Here is a 16,004-nt window from a genome sequence, read left to right as displayed (position 1 = left end):
TCCAACATTTGAACAAAATAATACAAAACAAAACTCAAATAACGACTTCGCATTTCCAACATTTGAAAATAATAACGACAATAAACGAAAATCAAATTGCGAAATTGAAAATCCAAAAGATGAAAACAAAGAAACGAAACGAACATCAAACAGCGATTTGTCATTTCCTTCAATCGAAGATAACAATAAACACAATCCAAATAATGAAATGACATTTTCACCGAATGAAAACATAGAAACAAAACAAAACTCTAATAACGATTTTGGATTTCCTTCATTTGAAAACAATAATAATAAACAACATTCAAGTCATGAATTCACATTTCCAACATTTGAAAACAAAGAAACAAAAAGTTCAAGCAACGATTCGACATTTCCTTCATTCGAAAATAATAATAATAAACAACATTCAAGTAATGAATTCACATTTCTTTATTAGAAAACAAAGAAACAAAAAGTTCAAATAATAATTTTGGATTTCCTTCGATTGAAAGTAACAACAAACAAAGCACAAACGATGAGAGCGCATTTCCAACATTTGAACTAAATGGCAACAAACAAAGCACAAGTAATGACTTTGGATTTGTTTCATTTGAAGATAACAATAAACAAAGCATAGTAACGAAATTACATTTTCAACAAATGAACAAAATCCAACGAAACGAAAAGAAACGAAAGAAATCGAAACAAATCGAAATCCACGAAATGAAAATATAAATAAAGGAAACATACGAAAAGAAAACAAAGAAAACGTAAACATCAATACGAATCATTTAATTAATTTAGAAGAAGAGAATACGAAAGAAACGAAACTTTTCAAGATGTACATTAAAATTAATTTAAATAATAATTTTTGTCAATCGAAAGAAATTTCACCAATTTCGATTCCAAATATTTCAGAAGAAACAAATGTAAATATACAACGGAAAAACATAAATAAAATTCATATTTATATTAAATGTTAAAAATATTTTTATTTATTGAAATGGACAATTTGTGAAGTTTGGTGCTGTTACATTTCCATAATCTGTATAAATATTTTCTCCTTTGTAAATAGCGTCACCATTGTTATCAATACGAAGATCATAAAGCATCTTCTTCCAATGTCGATTTCATGATCAACTTCAAAGTCTTCACTCGTAGTATAATCTCCAAAATAAACACGATCACCTGCTTGATTATCAAGTGGTGGTTCTAAAAAGTTCGATATGTTTATCATCTGGACCACAACCAAGAATAATCCCTTCACTAATTTTCTCTAAAATTTCGGTGGGTTCTGCATTTAAAAAAACACAAACATATTTCCCTTTGAAGTTCTTCATGCGTATAAAATTTGCGTGCTGTACAAACAATATGCCGTGGACTTTCTTCTCCAACTTCAACTTCTAAACAATATAACTTTTGTGACCCTTCAATATTTTTAACTTCAACAATCTCACCTACACGACAATCAATAAATGTTGCTGCATCTGGAATTGATTTCGTCATTTTAACAATTTAAAAAAATAAATAAAAATAAAAAAAAAAATCCAATTTCTCTATCTTTGTTTGGACTTACTAATGAATTGTGATGTGAATTTTATCGATTGTGTTTTCGTTCATATTGTTGAATCCGACTAGTTTCATAAACTAAATTACGTTTGTTATTATTATTATTATTATTGTTTGTAATCGCTGTCTTAGGTCGAGATTTATTATTAATGTTCGAAACTTTCGCAATAATAACTTTGTTTTTTCGACTCGTTGAACGTGCTGAATATGGTTGAGCACGTGTTTCTTCTTGTCCATTTTGTTGTTCCCAAAATTGTGATCGTTGTTCTAAATAATTAATGGTTTCTTTGCAACATTTTTCAATAATTTTATCTTGTTCATAATTATATTTATCTTCATTATGTGTTTCATTTTCATCATTTAGAATTGTCGTTATTTCTTCTTTTAAACCTTTCAAATATTCATAATCAACTAAAAGTTCTCCAAGAAATTGTCCTTTGTTCTTAGGATTAATTGTTAATGGATGAACTTTTTCTGGTAATAATTCTTCAAGATTTTCTTGTTCATATTGATTTTCTTCTTCTTCTTCATCTTCATTTTCTGATTCGTCATTTCGTTTCTTATTCTTATTATTATGATGAAGATGTTTTTGTTTTCGAATTCGTGATGCTGAAAAATTAGGATTCGGTTGATATGTCTTTTCACCATTAATAGAATCTAAGATAGCATGTTTACATTTAGTAATACCTTCACGAAAGCCTTGAATATCTTGTCGTAAAAATGATCCACGTTCAAAGAAAACTAATGCAAACTCAAATTCTCCAATAGAAAAAAATGCTTCCGCTTTCGCTAATAATGCTCGTGTATCATTAGGTGATACTTGAAGAACTGTATTAGCGTCAATAATAGCTGAACGTGCATCACCAATTTGAATATAACAATTAGCACGATCAACATAAAGACTATAATCTTCTTTGTTAATATCAAGTGCTTTACTAAACGATTCAATCGCTCGTGAATAATACGAACGAAAATAAAGTGAACGACCTTCTGATGTTAATGCTTTATATTCTAATTCTTGCGCTTTTTCATGCGTAATCGGTTTATATTTGCGTTCTTGTTGAAAATATTCTTGACGTGGTGTTTCAATTTCTTCATATTTATCTTTTTGAATTGTAGGTAATAAATTCTTCCCTAACATTTTACTCGTAAGTTCTAATCGCATTTGATATGTTTTATTTTCACGAATTCTTGTTTTCATTCGATATTTTTAAATGTACGTTAATTAAATGTTTGATTATTTTATGAAAAGTGCATTTATTTTCAAGGTTTTTCATTATAATATCCATGACAAATATCAAAAAATTATTTATTCATTTGATTACGATATTGATTTATTTTTTAGACATTTTCTTTTTTTCGTATATAAAAAATTACACCCATACCTGAAGCAATGAAGATAATCACAATCACAATAACTATACCAACAATCGCACCTGTGCTAAGTCCAGAACTTTTAATATTATCATTACCTTTAATGTCATAATATGGGTAATAAGTTACACATTCAATATCGCCTAAAGGATAATCCACAACTTTATCATATTCAACAGTTACTCCATATTGGTAAAGTTTTTTTGGAATCAAAATTGTACCATTTAATACCATTTTTATTTCACTTAAATTATAGCCATCATTTAATTTTTTAACTTTTAATGCACAAAGGAAATCTTCAATGTTTTTATTCCATTTATTTACACTAAATGGGATCTCTTCATCAGTTCCATTAATAACAATAAAAGCCGATATTTTAATATGATCTGTTAATTCGATTGCTTTAATGATAAGTTGAGTAGCATTTTCAATTATTTTTGTAGTAATAGAACCATTCCATGTCTTTGAATAATTGATAAAATCTCTACCGTATACAACTTGTTTTGTGAACCCACTATTTAATTTAATTCCATTTATAATTAAACTTTCATTTAAATCAAAATCATTGATTTTACCTGAGGTACCATAAGTAATTAAATTAATTTTATTTCCTAATGTTATATTTGTCATGCAATTGGCTTCTTCGTTAGATTGACAATGTCTTACAAAAGTATAATCATTTATAGATTTATTACTTAAATTAAATACATAATCACCATGGGAATTTTGAGAAAGCTCAACAATGTTTTGTCCATCTATAGCAGATATTGAATGATTATATTTTAAAATATAATGTATTATTTGGCGTGTTTGATATCGAACGTACTTGTCTTCCTGGAAACATTAATGATGTTTGATTTTCTAGAAAATCTACATATAAATTCCTTGAATATAAATAATATTTATATGCTTTTGTTTTATCTGTAGCTGTAGCAATTCCACCTATAATTACCCATTTATAATTATTTTGATATATATAATCAATACTCCAATTATCTAAAACAAATGATTCTGATTGAATAGACACAAGAAATTCTGTCTTTTTATCGATTTGTTGTACACAACCACTATGCAAATTTAAGCCAGTATAACCAACAGATGGTGTAGTAATAGAACAAAAAGGATTTTTGGTATCACTGATTGTAAAAATAGCTGATAATTTAACAGTATAACTTTGGCTTATATTATAAATGTATCTTCTAAATGGTATATTGATAGAATGATATTTTTTAAACCAAACTTTACTATCTTTCATTGAAAATAATGTGCTTTCTTCTTTTAATATTATAACATATTCATCTTCACTAATTAAATTTACACCTTCACATAATGGTTGTAAGCCTGGCATTTAGATAACGCAAGCTATGTTTATATTATCTTTAACTGTTGAATATAAATCACCAAAAAGTGCAAAGAATCGAATTGTTCCATAAATTTCTGATGGTTCCATTGTAAATGATAATATTGTATCTTTCCAGTTATTAGCACTAAATAAAGATACAGAAAAAACTCTTGTTACAATAGCACGAGTATTCTGAGGTAAGTTTTCAACATTCATAACAATTGTTGGAGTATATTTTTCAAAAACAATATCAAATGAAAATTGATCACCATTAGCTTCAATTTTACCAGAAAACTTAAAAGTAAAATTATTCGGTGGAGTTATTGCACCTAAATTCAATGTATTCTTTAAAGAAATTGAATATTCACTAAAAGCATCACGAGTATATTTGAAATTAATTGTTACAATAGCATAATATTTAGAATAATATTTCCCTAAATATAAAACTGGTTCATATTTATCAAAATCACTTCCTGGTTTTAAATTTGTATATGATTTATTTTGTAATGTAACACAACTTGGAACATTGTTTTGACATAGTTTTATTCCAACATTTACACTATTCATTCGATAACCACCGACATTAAAATTCTTAATTAAAACTTTATATGGATTTCGTCCAGAGAATATTCTCCTTCTTGAGCTTCTTCTATTGTTGATACAGCATCATCAAATATTTTAAAACCTTTTAATCCTGATGAATATGGAGTTCCTTCTGAATGTGTAATAATTCCAATGAAATCTGTGGCAGCTATATCTCCTTTATATGCAATATATTTCGAATTTATTGGCTTTTCAAACTCTTCTGATAAATTTACTTTTGTAGCTTCTAAAATATTTGAATGCATACGCCTGTCTTGAAAAAATATGATTTATCATCACCACAATATTCATTTGAGCCAGGTGTTAGTGGAAAACTTTCAATTTCAAAATTATCATGAAGAAATAAATCTTCTTCATATCCTTCATAATTTAATTTACTATTTGAATTTCCATCTGTGATAACAAATAATCGATTTAATTTTTTTGTTTGTCCTTTGTATAATTCAACATGTGGTAATGAAAAAGATTTTGTTGTAGTTTTTCCATTTTTTAAATAATTTAAATAAATAAAGAAAGCTTCTGCTCCATATAATGGCGATTGTTGACAACCATCACATAGTCTGATTGAAGTTGGTTGAACTACATATACAGAATCACCATAAGAATGTAAGAATTTCTTATCAATAGAATTTTGTGGATCGAAAATACAAAATAACCCGGATGGTTTTGATGTGAATATATTAAATGGATATAAATATTCTTTTTCCCAATCAAAATAATCAAATAATCTTAATTTTCCGAAAATTCTAAAATTAAAAGTAAGGCTATGATGATATTGACCATAAAGATAAGGGAATGTACAAATAGATGAATCAAAATTAAAATCAAATGGAACAGCATAACGAACAAATGCACTTGCAGTTAATTCCACTTCTGGTGATATAAATTCAGAACCAATATGAATTGTTGCTTTTATACCCACGTCTATATGTGGTGTAATTTTTAAATATGAACCTTCGATATCTTCTTTAGTAATTTGTTCTTGTTTTTGTTGATTTTTAATAGTTTCAAATGTGGGATCTGTTTTAGTAATTTCGAAATTATCATCTTTTGACGAATATCTAATATGATATTTTTGGCTTAATTTGATTCTATAATCATATTTTAATAGTTGAACAAGTTTATGTTTAATGTTTGCAAAACCGATTTTTACAAATCCATAAATTCCAAGTTTAAATTTGATCCCATACATTGAAAGAGAAGGAAGTGCATAAATTGGAACATCTTTTCCAAATGAGAAATCATCAGGCTCATTCTCTGGAAATATTGAAAATCCTAAGCCGCCCATTGCACTTAAATCAAGATCTGCTTCAATAACAAAACCGAAACCTTCCATTCGAAAATCATACGCGGTAAAAATTTGTGCATATAAACCAGCGCTTACGCAAAACAATAAAAAGTTTTGCTCAATTGGTCCTTGTTCAAATGGATCTTCACCTTCTTCAGGCTTACTCCAATAAAATCGATATCCTAAATAAGCAGTAGATAATCCTGTTGTTTTATCATTATCAGTAAATCCAATTGTCCATCCGATGTTTTCATTTGATCCTATTTCTTCTACATCATTAGTAGTTTTTTTATTTTTATCCGCTTTAGTAGTGTATATATGAAGATTTCGAAATACTTGTAACTTGTCCAGTTTTTTAGTAGAATATAATTGAACTTCACCATCATCTGCAATTATGGTTAGTTCATATATATCTTTAGTTATTGGTTCTACAAATGAACCTGTTTTGATTTCAGCATTGTCAGAAAGAACTTTCATTCGATTGGGTATGATAGAAATTGTTTTAGTTATATTATCAATCGCATAACCTTTAATTCCTTTAGATGTTGAACTCATTAAGTTTGTTGTTAAAAAAAACTCAATTCCATTTTCTGAATAAAATCCTTTTTTATATATTTGTTCACGTTTACTCTTATAATTCTTCGATGAACTTGTTCTCTTGCCTTTTGTGCAAGACTTTTATATTCGTTTGGAATATAATTTAAAAAATAGAGAATGTTAATTAGAACTAACAACTTATAATAAAAATGATATCATAAAATTTGCCTTCTGGACAAAATAGTTATCTGGCCAAATATCTTATCAAATAAGGATAGTAAATCAATCAAAAATCGAAATGTAATATTCATGAATCAGAATTTCCAAATTAGGAACTTATGACATTAAAGGTAATGATAATATTAAAAGTTCTGGACTTAGCACAGGCGCGATTGTTGGTATAGTTATTGTGATTGTGATTATCTTCATTGCTTCAGGTATGGGTGTAATTTTTTATATACGAAAAAAAGAAAATGTCTAAAAATAAATCAATATCGTAATCAAATGAATAAATAATTTTTGATATTTGTCATGGATATTATAATGAAAAACTTGAAAATAAATGCACTTTTCATAAAATAATCAAACATTTAATTAACGTACATTTAAAAATATCGAATGAAAACAAGAATTCGTGAAAATAAAACATATCAAATGCGATTAGAACTTACGAGTAAAATGTTAGGGAAGAATTTATTACCTACAATTCAAAAAGATAAATATGAAGAAATTGAAACACCACGTCAAGAATATTTTCAACAAGAACGCAAATATAAACCGATTACGCATGAAAAAGCGCAAGAATTAGAATATAAAGCATTAACATCAGAAGGTCGTTCACTTTATTTTCGTTCGTATTATTCACGAGCGATTGAATCGTTTAGTAAAGCACTTGATATTAACAAAGAAGATTATAGTCTTTATGTTGATCGTGCTAATTGTTATATTCAAATTGGTGATGCACGTTCAGCTATTATTGACGCTAATACAGTTCTTCAAGTATCACCTAATGATACACGAGCATTATTAGCGAAAGCGGAAGCATTTTTTTCTATTGGAGAATTTGAGTTTGCATTAGTTTTCTTTGAACGTGGATCATTTTTACGACAAGATATTCAAGGCTTTCGTGAAGGTATTACTAAATGTAAACATGCTATCTTAGATTCTATTAATGGTGAAAAGACATATCAACCGAATCCTAATTTTTCAGCATCACGAATTCGAAAACAAAAACATCTTCATCATAATAATAAGAATAAGAAACGAAATGACGAATCAGAAAATGAAGATGAAGAAGAAGAAGAAAATCAATATGAACAAGAAAATCTTGAAGAATTATTACCAGAAAAAGTTCATCCATTAACAATTAATCCCTAAGAACAAAGGACAATTTCTTGGAGAACTTTTAGTTGATTATGAATATTTGAAAGGTTTAAAAGAAGAAATAACGACAATTCTAAATGATGAAAATGAAACACATAATGAAGATAAATATAATTATGAACAAGATAAAATTATTGAAAAATGTTGCAAAGAAACCATTAATTATTTAGAACAACGATCACAATTTTGGGAACAACAAAATGGACAAGAAGAAACACGTGCTCAACCATATTCAGCACGTTCAACGAGTCGAAAAAACAAAGTTATTATTGCGAAAGTTTCGAACATTAATAATAAATCTCGACCTAAGACAGCGATTACAAACAATAATAATAATAATAATAACAAACGTAATTTAGTTTATGAAACTAGTCGGATTCAACAATATGAACGAAAACACAATCGATAAAATTCACATCACAATTCATTAGTAAGTCCAAACAAAGATAGAGAAATTGGATTTTTTTTTTTATTTTTATTTATTTTTTTAAATTGTTAAAATGACGAAATCAATTCCAGATGCAGCAACATTTATTGATTGTCGTGTAGGTGAGATTGTTGAAGTTAAAAATATTGAAGGGTCACAAAAGTTATATTGTTTAGAAGTTGAAGTTGGAGAAGAAAGTCCACGGCATATTGTTTGTACAGCACGCAAATTTTATACGCATGAAGAACTTCAAGGGAAATATGTTTGTGTTTTTTTAAATGCAGAACCCACCGAAATTTTAGGAGAAATTAGTGAAGGGATTATTCTTGGTTGTGGTCCAGATGATAAACATATCGAACTTTTAGAACCACCACTTGATAATCAAGCAGGTGATCGTGTTTATTTTGGAGATTATACTACGAGTGAAGACTTTGAAGTTGATCATGGAAATCGACATTGGAAGAAGATGCTTTATGATCTTCGTATTGATAACAATGGTGACGCTATTTACAAAGGAGAAAATATTTATACAGATTATGGAAATGTAACAGCACCAAACTTCACAAATTGTCCATTTCAATAAATAAAAATATTTTTAACATTTAATATAAATATGAATTTTATTTATGTTTTCCGTTGTATATTTACATTTGTTTCTTCTGGAAATGTTGGAATCGAAATTGGTGAAATTTCTTTCGATTGACAAAAATTATTATTTAAATTAATTTTAATGTACATCTTGAAAAGTTTCGTTTCTTTCGTATTCTCTTCTTCTAAATTAATTAAATGATTTGTATTGATGTTTACGTTTTCTTTGTTTTCTTTTCGTATGTTTCCTTTATTTATATTTTCATTTCGTGGATTTCGTTTTGTTTCGATTTCTTTCGTTTCTTTTCGTTTCGTTGGATTTTGTTCATTTGTTGAAAATGTAATTTCGTTACTTGTGCTTTGTTTATTGTTATCTTCAAATGAAACAAATCCAAAGTCATTACTTGTGCTTTGTTTGTTGCCATTTAGTTCAAATGTTGGAAATGCGCTCTCATCGTTTGTGCTTTGTTTGTTGTTACTTTCAATCGAAGGAAATCCAAAATTATTATTTGAACTTTTTGTTTCTTTGTTTTCTAATGAAGGAAATGTGAATTCATTACTTGAATGTTGTTTATTATTATTATTTTCGAATGAAGGAAATGTCGAATCGTTGCTTGAACTTTTTGTTTCTTTGTTTTCAAATGTTGGAAATGTGAATTCATGACTTGAATGTTGTTTATTATTATTGTTTTCAAATGAAGGAAATCCAAAATCGTTATTAGAGTTTTGTTTTGTTTCTTTGTTTTCAAATGTTGGAAATGTGAATTCATGACTTGAATGTTGTTTATTATTATTGTTTTCAAATGAAGGAAATCCAAAATCGTTATTAGAGTTTTGTTTTGTTTCTATGTTTTCATTCGGTGAAAATGTCATTTCATTATTTGGATTGTGTTTATTGTTATCTTCGATTGAAGGAAATGACAAATCGCTGTTTGATGTTCGTTTCGTTTCTTTGTTTTCATCTTTTGGATTTTCAATTTCGCAATTTGATTTTCGTTTATTGTCGTTATTATTTTCAAATGTTGGAAATGCGAAGTCGTTATTTGAGTTTTGTTTTGTATTATTTTGTTCAAATGTTGGAAATGATAATTCACTGTTTGAGTTTTGTTTGTTATCATTTTGTATGTTCACTTCTACTGTATTTGCATTTGTATTTGCATTATTACTTTGGTTTTCTTCGTTCGTATCAATTTCTTCAAACCGAAATATATCATATGACTTAAGGCTCGCTTTGGCTGAACTGTTCGCTGATTTTCGTTCTTCTTCTTGTTTTTGTTTATTATCATTCGAATTGTTTTGTTCAAACGATGGAAACATATATTCATTATTTGATGTTTGCTTTGCTTCTTTGTTATCAATATTTGGAAATACAATGTCATTATTCGCATTTTGTTTGCGACTGCTTTCGAATGATGGAAATCCAAATTCATTGTTTGAGTTTTGTTTTTGATTATTTCCGGCGGATATTTCATTTTTATTTATATCATTTTGTTCGAATGAAGGAAATACGAAGTCACTGTTTGAGTTTTGTTTTGTATTATCAATATTTGCAAATCCGAAATCGTTATTTGAAATTTGTTTTGTATTATTTTGTTCGAATGTTGGAAATGTAAATTCATTGTTTGCGTTTTGCTTTTGCTTTTGATTAAATTCTGTGGACTTTTCATCTTTATTTACTTTATCTTGGTTAAATGAAAGAAATCCGAAGTCGTTATTTGAGTTTTGTTTTTGTATTATTTTGTTCAAATGAAGGAAATCCAAAATCATTGTTCGAGTTTCGTTTATTATTTTCATGATTTGCAAATCCGAAGTCGTTATTTGAGTTTTGTTTTGTATTATTTTGTTCAAATGAAGGAAATCCAAAATCATTGTTCGAGTTTCGTTTATTATTTTCATGATTTGCAAATCCGAAGTCGTTATTTGAGTTTTGTTTTGTATTATTTTGTTCAAATGAAGGAAATCCAAAATCATTGTTCGAGTTTCGTTTATTATTTTCATGATTTGCAAATCCGAAGTCGTTATTTGAGTTTTGTTTTGTATTATTTTGTTCAAATGAAGGAAACGTGAAATCATTATTCGCATTTTGTTTGTTGCTGTTTTCAAATGAAAGAAATCCGATGTCATTGTTCGAGTTTTGCTTTTGATTAAATTCTGGAGACTTTTCATCTTTATTGACATTATTTTGTTCAAATGAAGGAAATCCGAAGTCATTGTTTGAGTTCTGTGTGTTCATTTCTATTGTATTTGTATTTGTTTTATTACTTTGGTTTTCTTCGTTCGTATCAATTTCTTCAAACCGAAATATATCATATGACTTAAGGCTCGCTTTGGCTGAACTGTTCGCTGATTTTCGTTCTTCTTCTTGTTTTTGTTTATTATCATTCGAATTGTTTTGTTCAAACAATGGAAACGTAAATTCGGAATTTGAATTCTGTTTGTTACCACTTTCAAATGACGGAAACTCGAAATTACTATTTGTGTTTTGTTTTGTTTCTTTAACATCAATGCTTGAAAACCCGAAATCATTATTCGATGTCTGTTTGTTACCACTTTCAAATGACGGAAATTCGAAATTACTATTTGTGTTTTGTTTTGCATTATTTGGTTCAAATGATGGAAATTCGAAATTACTATTTGTGTTTTGTTTTGCATTATTTGGTTCAAATGATGGAAATTCGAAATTACTATTTGTGTTTTGTTTTGCATTATTTGGTTCAAATGATGGAAATTCGAAATTACTATTTGTGTTTTGTTTTGCATTATTTGGTTCAAATGATGGAAATTCGAAATTACTATTTGTGTTTTGTTTTGCATTATTTGGTTCAAATGACGGAAATTCGAAATTACTATTTGTGTTTTGCTTTTGATTTACATTAAATTCCATAAATTTATTTTCAGTTTTCGTTTCTTTCGTTGTTTCCCGTTGAACTTTTCGTCGTTTTCTTCGTTGTTGATTTTCTGTGTTATTTTGTGAATTGAAATTATTATTATTATTATTATTTGTTGTTATTGTTTCATTTGATTTCGTTTGTTGTTGTTGAATTTTATATTTATTTTGTTCTTCTGAAATTCCAAAATTGATTTCAAAATTTTGTGTTTTATTTCGTGAATTTTCTTCTTCTTTAAGATTAAAATCAATAATTTGTTGTTCTGAATTTTGTTGAAATGATTTATCATCAAATTGTTGTTGCTGTTGTTGTGTTGGCAAATTAAAATCAATAATTTGTGATGAATTGTTTTGATTATTTTTGTTTGTAAAATTGAAATCACTAAAATTTCGTTGTGATGTAAAATTGTAATTATTTGTTTGTTGTTGATTAAAGTTAAAATCAAATTGTTGTTGTTGTTTGTTATTATTTTGATTATTAAAATCAAATATTTGTTGTGCATGATTGTTCATTTGATTGTTAAAAATGTTTTGAAGTTGTTGTTGTTGTTGTTGTTGAATATTTTGTTCACCAAAATTTCTTGATTGTTGGTTATTAAATGTTTGATTCCCAAAATTATTGAAATTATTTTGTTGTTGATTTAGATTATTTCCTTCTGTTATATTTGAAAAATTTCCTTGACTTGAAGTATTTAGTTGTGAAGATTGTTCTTCTTCTCGATTTATTTCACTTCGAAACAAATTAATATCAAAATGATGATTCGTTGAAACATTATTATTGTTGTTGTTATTTGTTGTTGTTTGTTGTGGTATTGTAAGATTAAAAAAATCCATAATTTTTTTATTTAAACAATGTTTGTTTGATAAAGAAGACGTTTATTTATTTATTATTATTATTATTATTATTTATTTTCAAATGAATAATTTATATCAACTCTTTCAAAATGTAAAACTTCCTTATTGTTATTATGAAATTCCAACACCTAATGAACCAGATATTAAACATAACCCAAAACCATTATATTTTATTAATAAAGTTTGTACTCGTACGACTAAAAAAGCACTTCGACATTCAGGTTTTCAAAGAACAAAAGGAAATCGATGGAATTTTTCATGGGGACGACAATTTAAATTAGAAGAATATGAAAAATTACAATATTATCAAAAAAGTAATCATTTTATTGGGTCACGTTTAGTTGGACGAAAAGATGAATTTCAAAAACGAATTGAAGAACTTAATTCACGTACTAAAGATTTTTCACAATATTTTTTAGAAACATTTATTTATCCTAAAGATAAGAATAAATTAAATGAATATTGGGATCAATATCAATATTTTATATTTAAACCATCAGCATCAACAAGAGGGATTGGTATTCAAGTTTTAAATACAAAAGAAAAACCAAAATTATTTAAGAATGGTATTTATCAACATTATCTTATAAATCCTTTTTTAATTACAGGACGTAAATTTGATATTCGTTTATATGTTCTTGTTACATCATTAAATCCACTTCGAATTTATCTTCATGAAAATGGATTAATTCGTTTTGCTACACATCAATATTCGATTGATAATATTGAAGATTTACGATCACATTTAACTAATTATTCAATTAATAAAACAGATGAAAAATTTATTCAAAATAATAAAGAAGAAGAAAGTATTAATAATTCTAAATTATCATTACAATATTTTTTACAATATTTAGAAACACAAAATATCAATAGTAAATTAATTATGAAAGAAATCGAACGTAGTATTATTTCAATTACTATATCAGGTATGAATGAAATTCGAAAAGTTCATCAAGGGAACATTAAAAACAAGAATATTTGTTATGAAATGTATGGGTTTGATGTAATTCTTGATTCTAATTTAAAACCTTATATTCTTGAGATGAATATTTCACCATCATTAAATACCAAAAATTCTAAACTTGATGAAAATATCAAATATCCACTTATGTTAGATTTATTACGAATTAATCGAATAGTTGAATGTAATGTTTTAGACCCTTCACCATGTCCATCATTTCAAACAATTGAAGAAGAGAATGAAAATTCGATTGATTCAACGCGTCGTGAATTAATCGAAAGTTTTAAAGAACATCCATGGTTATCACCAGTTTTTAATGATTTTTTCTATTATTCGAGATTATTTAGAAGAGAAAGAACGACGAGGAGGGTTTAAATTAATTTATCCTAAACGTAAAAATGTGAATAATTTTCTAAAATGTTATTCGAAACTTACATATCAAGATATTGTATTTAATGAATGGATTAAACTTAATAATGAAGAACGATTTTCAGTTATTTCGAATAATTTTAATAAATATGAAACAATCCTTAATAATATAAAAAATACTGAATAAAATATAAAATATAAAATGAATTTTTTAATATTGACAATGTTTGTTTGACGATGAGTAAGAAATAAGAAATAAGAAACTCAAAAAAGAAATGTCACTCCCAAATTTAAAACATTTTTCAGGCACGAAAGAAGATTTGAAAAACATCATCAAAAAATCGAGTAATCTTGTTGTACTAGATTTTTATGCAGATTGGTGTGGTCCTTGTCAAGTTGTTGGGAAAGCATTACCAGAAATAGCTAAACAATATCCTAACGTCGAATTCCTTAAAGTAAATGTTGATAAGTCACCAGAATTTTCATATGAATTTGGAGTTGATCTTATTCCAGATGTTAAGTTTTTTAAAAAGAATGAAAAAGTTGATGACACAGTTCCAATCGGGAAAGTCATTGGAGCGAATGTTCCAAAGATCAAGGAATTAATTGATAAACTTTTATAAACGTCATAAAATGAAAAAAATATTTTCTTTTGAATAACAAATTCTTTTATAAAATAATGAAAGAAAAAGAAAATTTATTATAAATAAAATATTTTATTCAACAGATAATGATATAGGAAGTGACTTTAAACTAACACTACAAAGACGACTATGTGCATATTTCTTCTCTAATGTATTGAGTTTTGATGATTTAATCTTCTTTACAGATGTTAATATCTTATTAACAATTGGTTGTAAATCTGTAGCTTTGTAAAATGTTTATAACTTCATTCTTAAAAAGTAATTTAACGATTTTAATGTTACCACAACCTTCTGGAAAATTAAGGTATGATTGAAATGATACTGTTCGACGAGTAGAAATGTAGATAACTAATAAAAAAAATTTTTTTATTTAAACTCAAACAATGTGTTTTTGTTTTAAAAAAAAAATATTTTAATTATCACCATAAAAAAGTTTGTTCAACGACATGATATGAAATAAAGCAAATGCAAAATTTTAATGTAATTGATGTCGTCTAATGGGTAGGGCACGCATTTCTTATTTCAATCACTTCATTTCTGAATGTGAAAACGAGTAGCGTAATCAAGGTTCGATTCCTTGCATCAATATTTTTTCCATTTTTTGTTAATTTTTTGTTGAAATTTAAAATTTTATGTAAAAATTAAATAAAAAGAGATAAAAATGAAATTCAATTCATTCAAATTATCGTTAATTTTCTACTGAAGTAAATGGTGTATTTTTTGTATTGAATACCGACTGATGTAATACTCCATTATCTTAATTATTTATATCGACTATAGCATTTCTTAATGAAATAGACTTATCTGAAACTTATATTCCAAGTTCATCTTTTCCGAAGTTATTAAATTTCATTATTTCAAGCAAAACGGTGATGCACATGCTGCATTTTCTGTTTGTTTTGTTTGACCTTTATAACTTAAGACATAATAAGTAATACTGTCAGCACTTAGACTAGTGGCCCTGTTAATGTTTACATTTAATGTATAGACAACAAATAATTTCCAAATATTATTTTAGAATATCGAAATATTAATCTGAATTTCATATTAATGTCATTTTGTTTCACATTTTTATTTTCTTAAATATATTTAGAGATATCATTTTGATGGGATTCAAATAATATTTTATATGCATCTTTAAATGATGAATTGAACATGCCGTTTGTTTAATTTTTATAATGTATAAAATATT

General features: G+C 26.7%; 4 protein-coding genes across 4 annotated transcripts; 3 read left to right on the top strand and 1 right to left on the bottom strand.

Moving 5' to 3' along the window:
* Nucleotides 1-1,579: 1,579 nt before the first annotated feature.
* On the bottom strand, nucleotides 1,580-2,692 carry GO595_002347 (TPR Domain containing protein; the record flags this gene model as incomplete). Its single annotated transcript, XM_067915247.1, has 1 exon — nucleotides 1,580-2,692. The coding sequence occupies one exon, from the start codon at nucleotides 2,690-2,692 to the stop codon at nucleotides 1,580-1,582; it is 1,113 nt and encodes a 370-aa protein (XP_067777464.1).
* A 4,681-nt stretch (nucleotides 2,693-7,373) lies between these two features.
* On the top strand, nucleotides 7,374-8,072 carry GO595_002346 (TPR Domain containing protein; the record flags this gene model as incomplete). Its single annotated transcript, XM_067915246.1, has 1 exon — nucleotides 7,374-8,072. One exon carries the CDS (start codon nucleotides 7,374-7,376, stop codon nucleotides 8,070-8,072), a length of 699 nt encoding a protein of 232 aa, XP_067777463.1.
* A 506-nt stretch (nucleotides 8,073-8,578) lies between these two features.
* On the top strand, nucleotides 8,579-9,088 carry GO595_002345 (TRNA binding domain containing protein; the record flags this gene model as incomplete). The annotated part of the gene is made up of 1 exon (XM_067915244.1): nucleotides 8,579-9,088. One exon carries the CDS (start codon nucleotides 8,579-8,581, stop codon nucleotides 9,086-9,088), a length of 510 nt encoding a protein of 169 aa, XP_067777462.1.
* Nucleotides 9,089-14,443: 5,355 nt separating this feature from the next.
* Nucleotides 14,444-14,791, top strand: GO595_002344 (Thioredoxin family protein; the record flags this gene model as incomplete). The annotated part of the gene is made up of 1 exon (XM_067915243.1): nucleotides 14,444-14,791. The coding sequence occupies one exon, from the start codon at nucleotides 14,444-14,446 to the stop codon at nucleotides 14,789-14,791; it is 348 nt and encodes a 115-aa protein (XP_067777461.1).
* Between the last annotated feature and the right edge of the window lie 1,213 nt (nucleotides 14,792-16,004).

Source organism: Histomonas meleagridis (assembly GCF_020186115.1).
Source record: "Histomonas meleagridis strain 2922-C6/04-10x chromosome Unknown contig_177, whole genome shotgun sequence".
Taxonomy (NCBI): domain Eukaryota; phylum Parabasalia; order Tritrichomonadida; family Dientamoebidae; genus Histomonas; species Histomonas meleagridis.
Note: the sequence above shows the minus strand (reverse complement) of the source record. Positions and strands in the feature narration are given on the sequence as shown.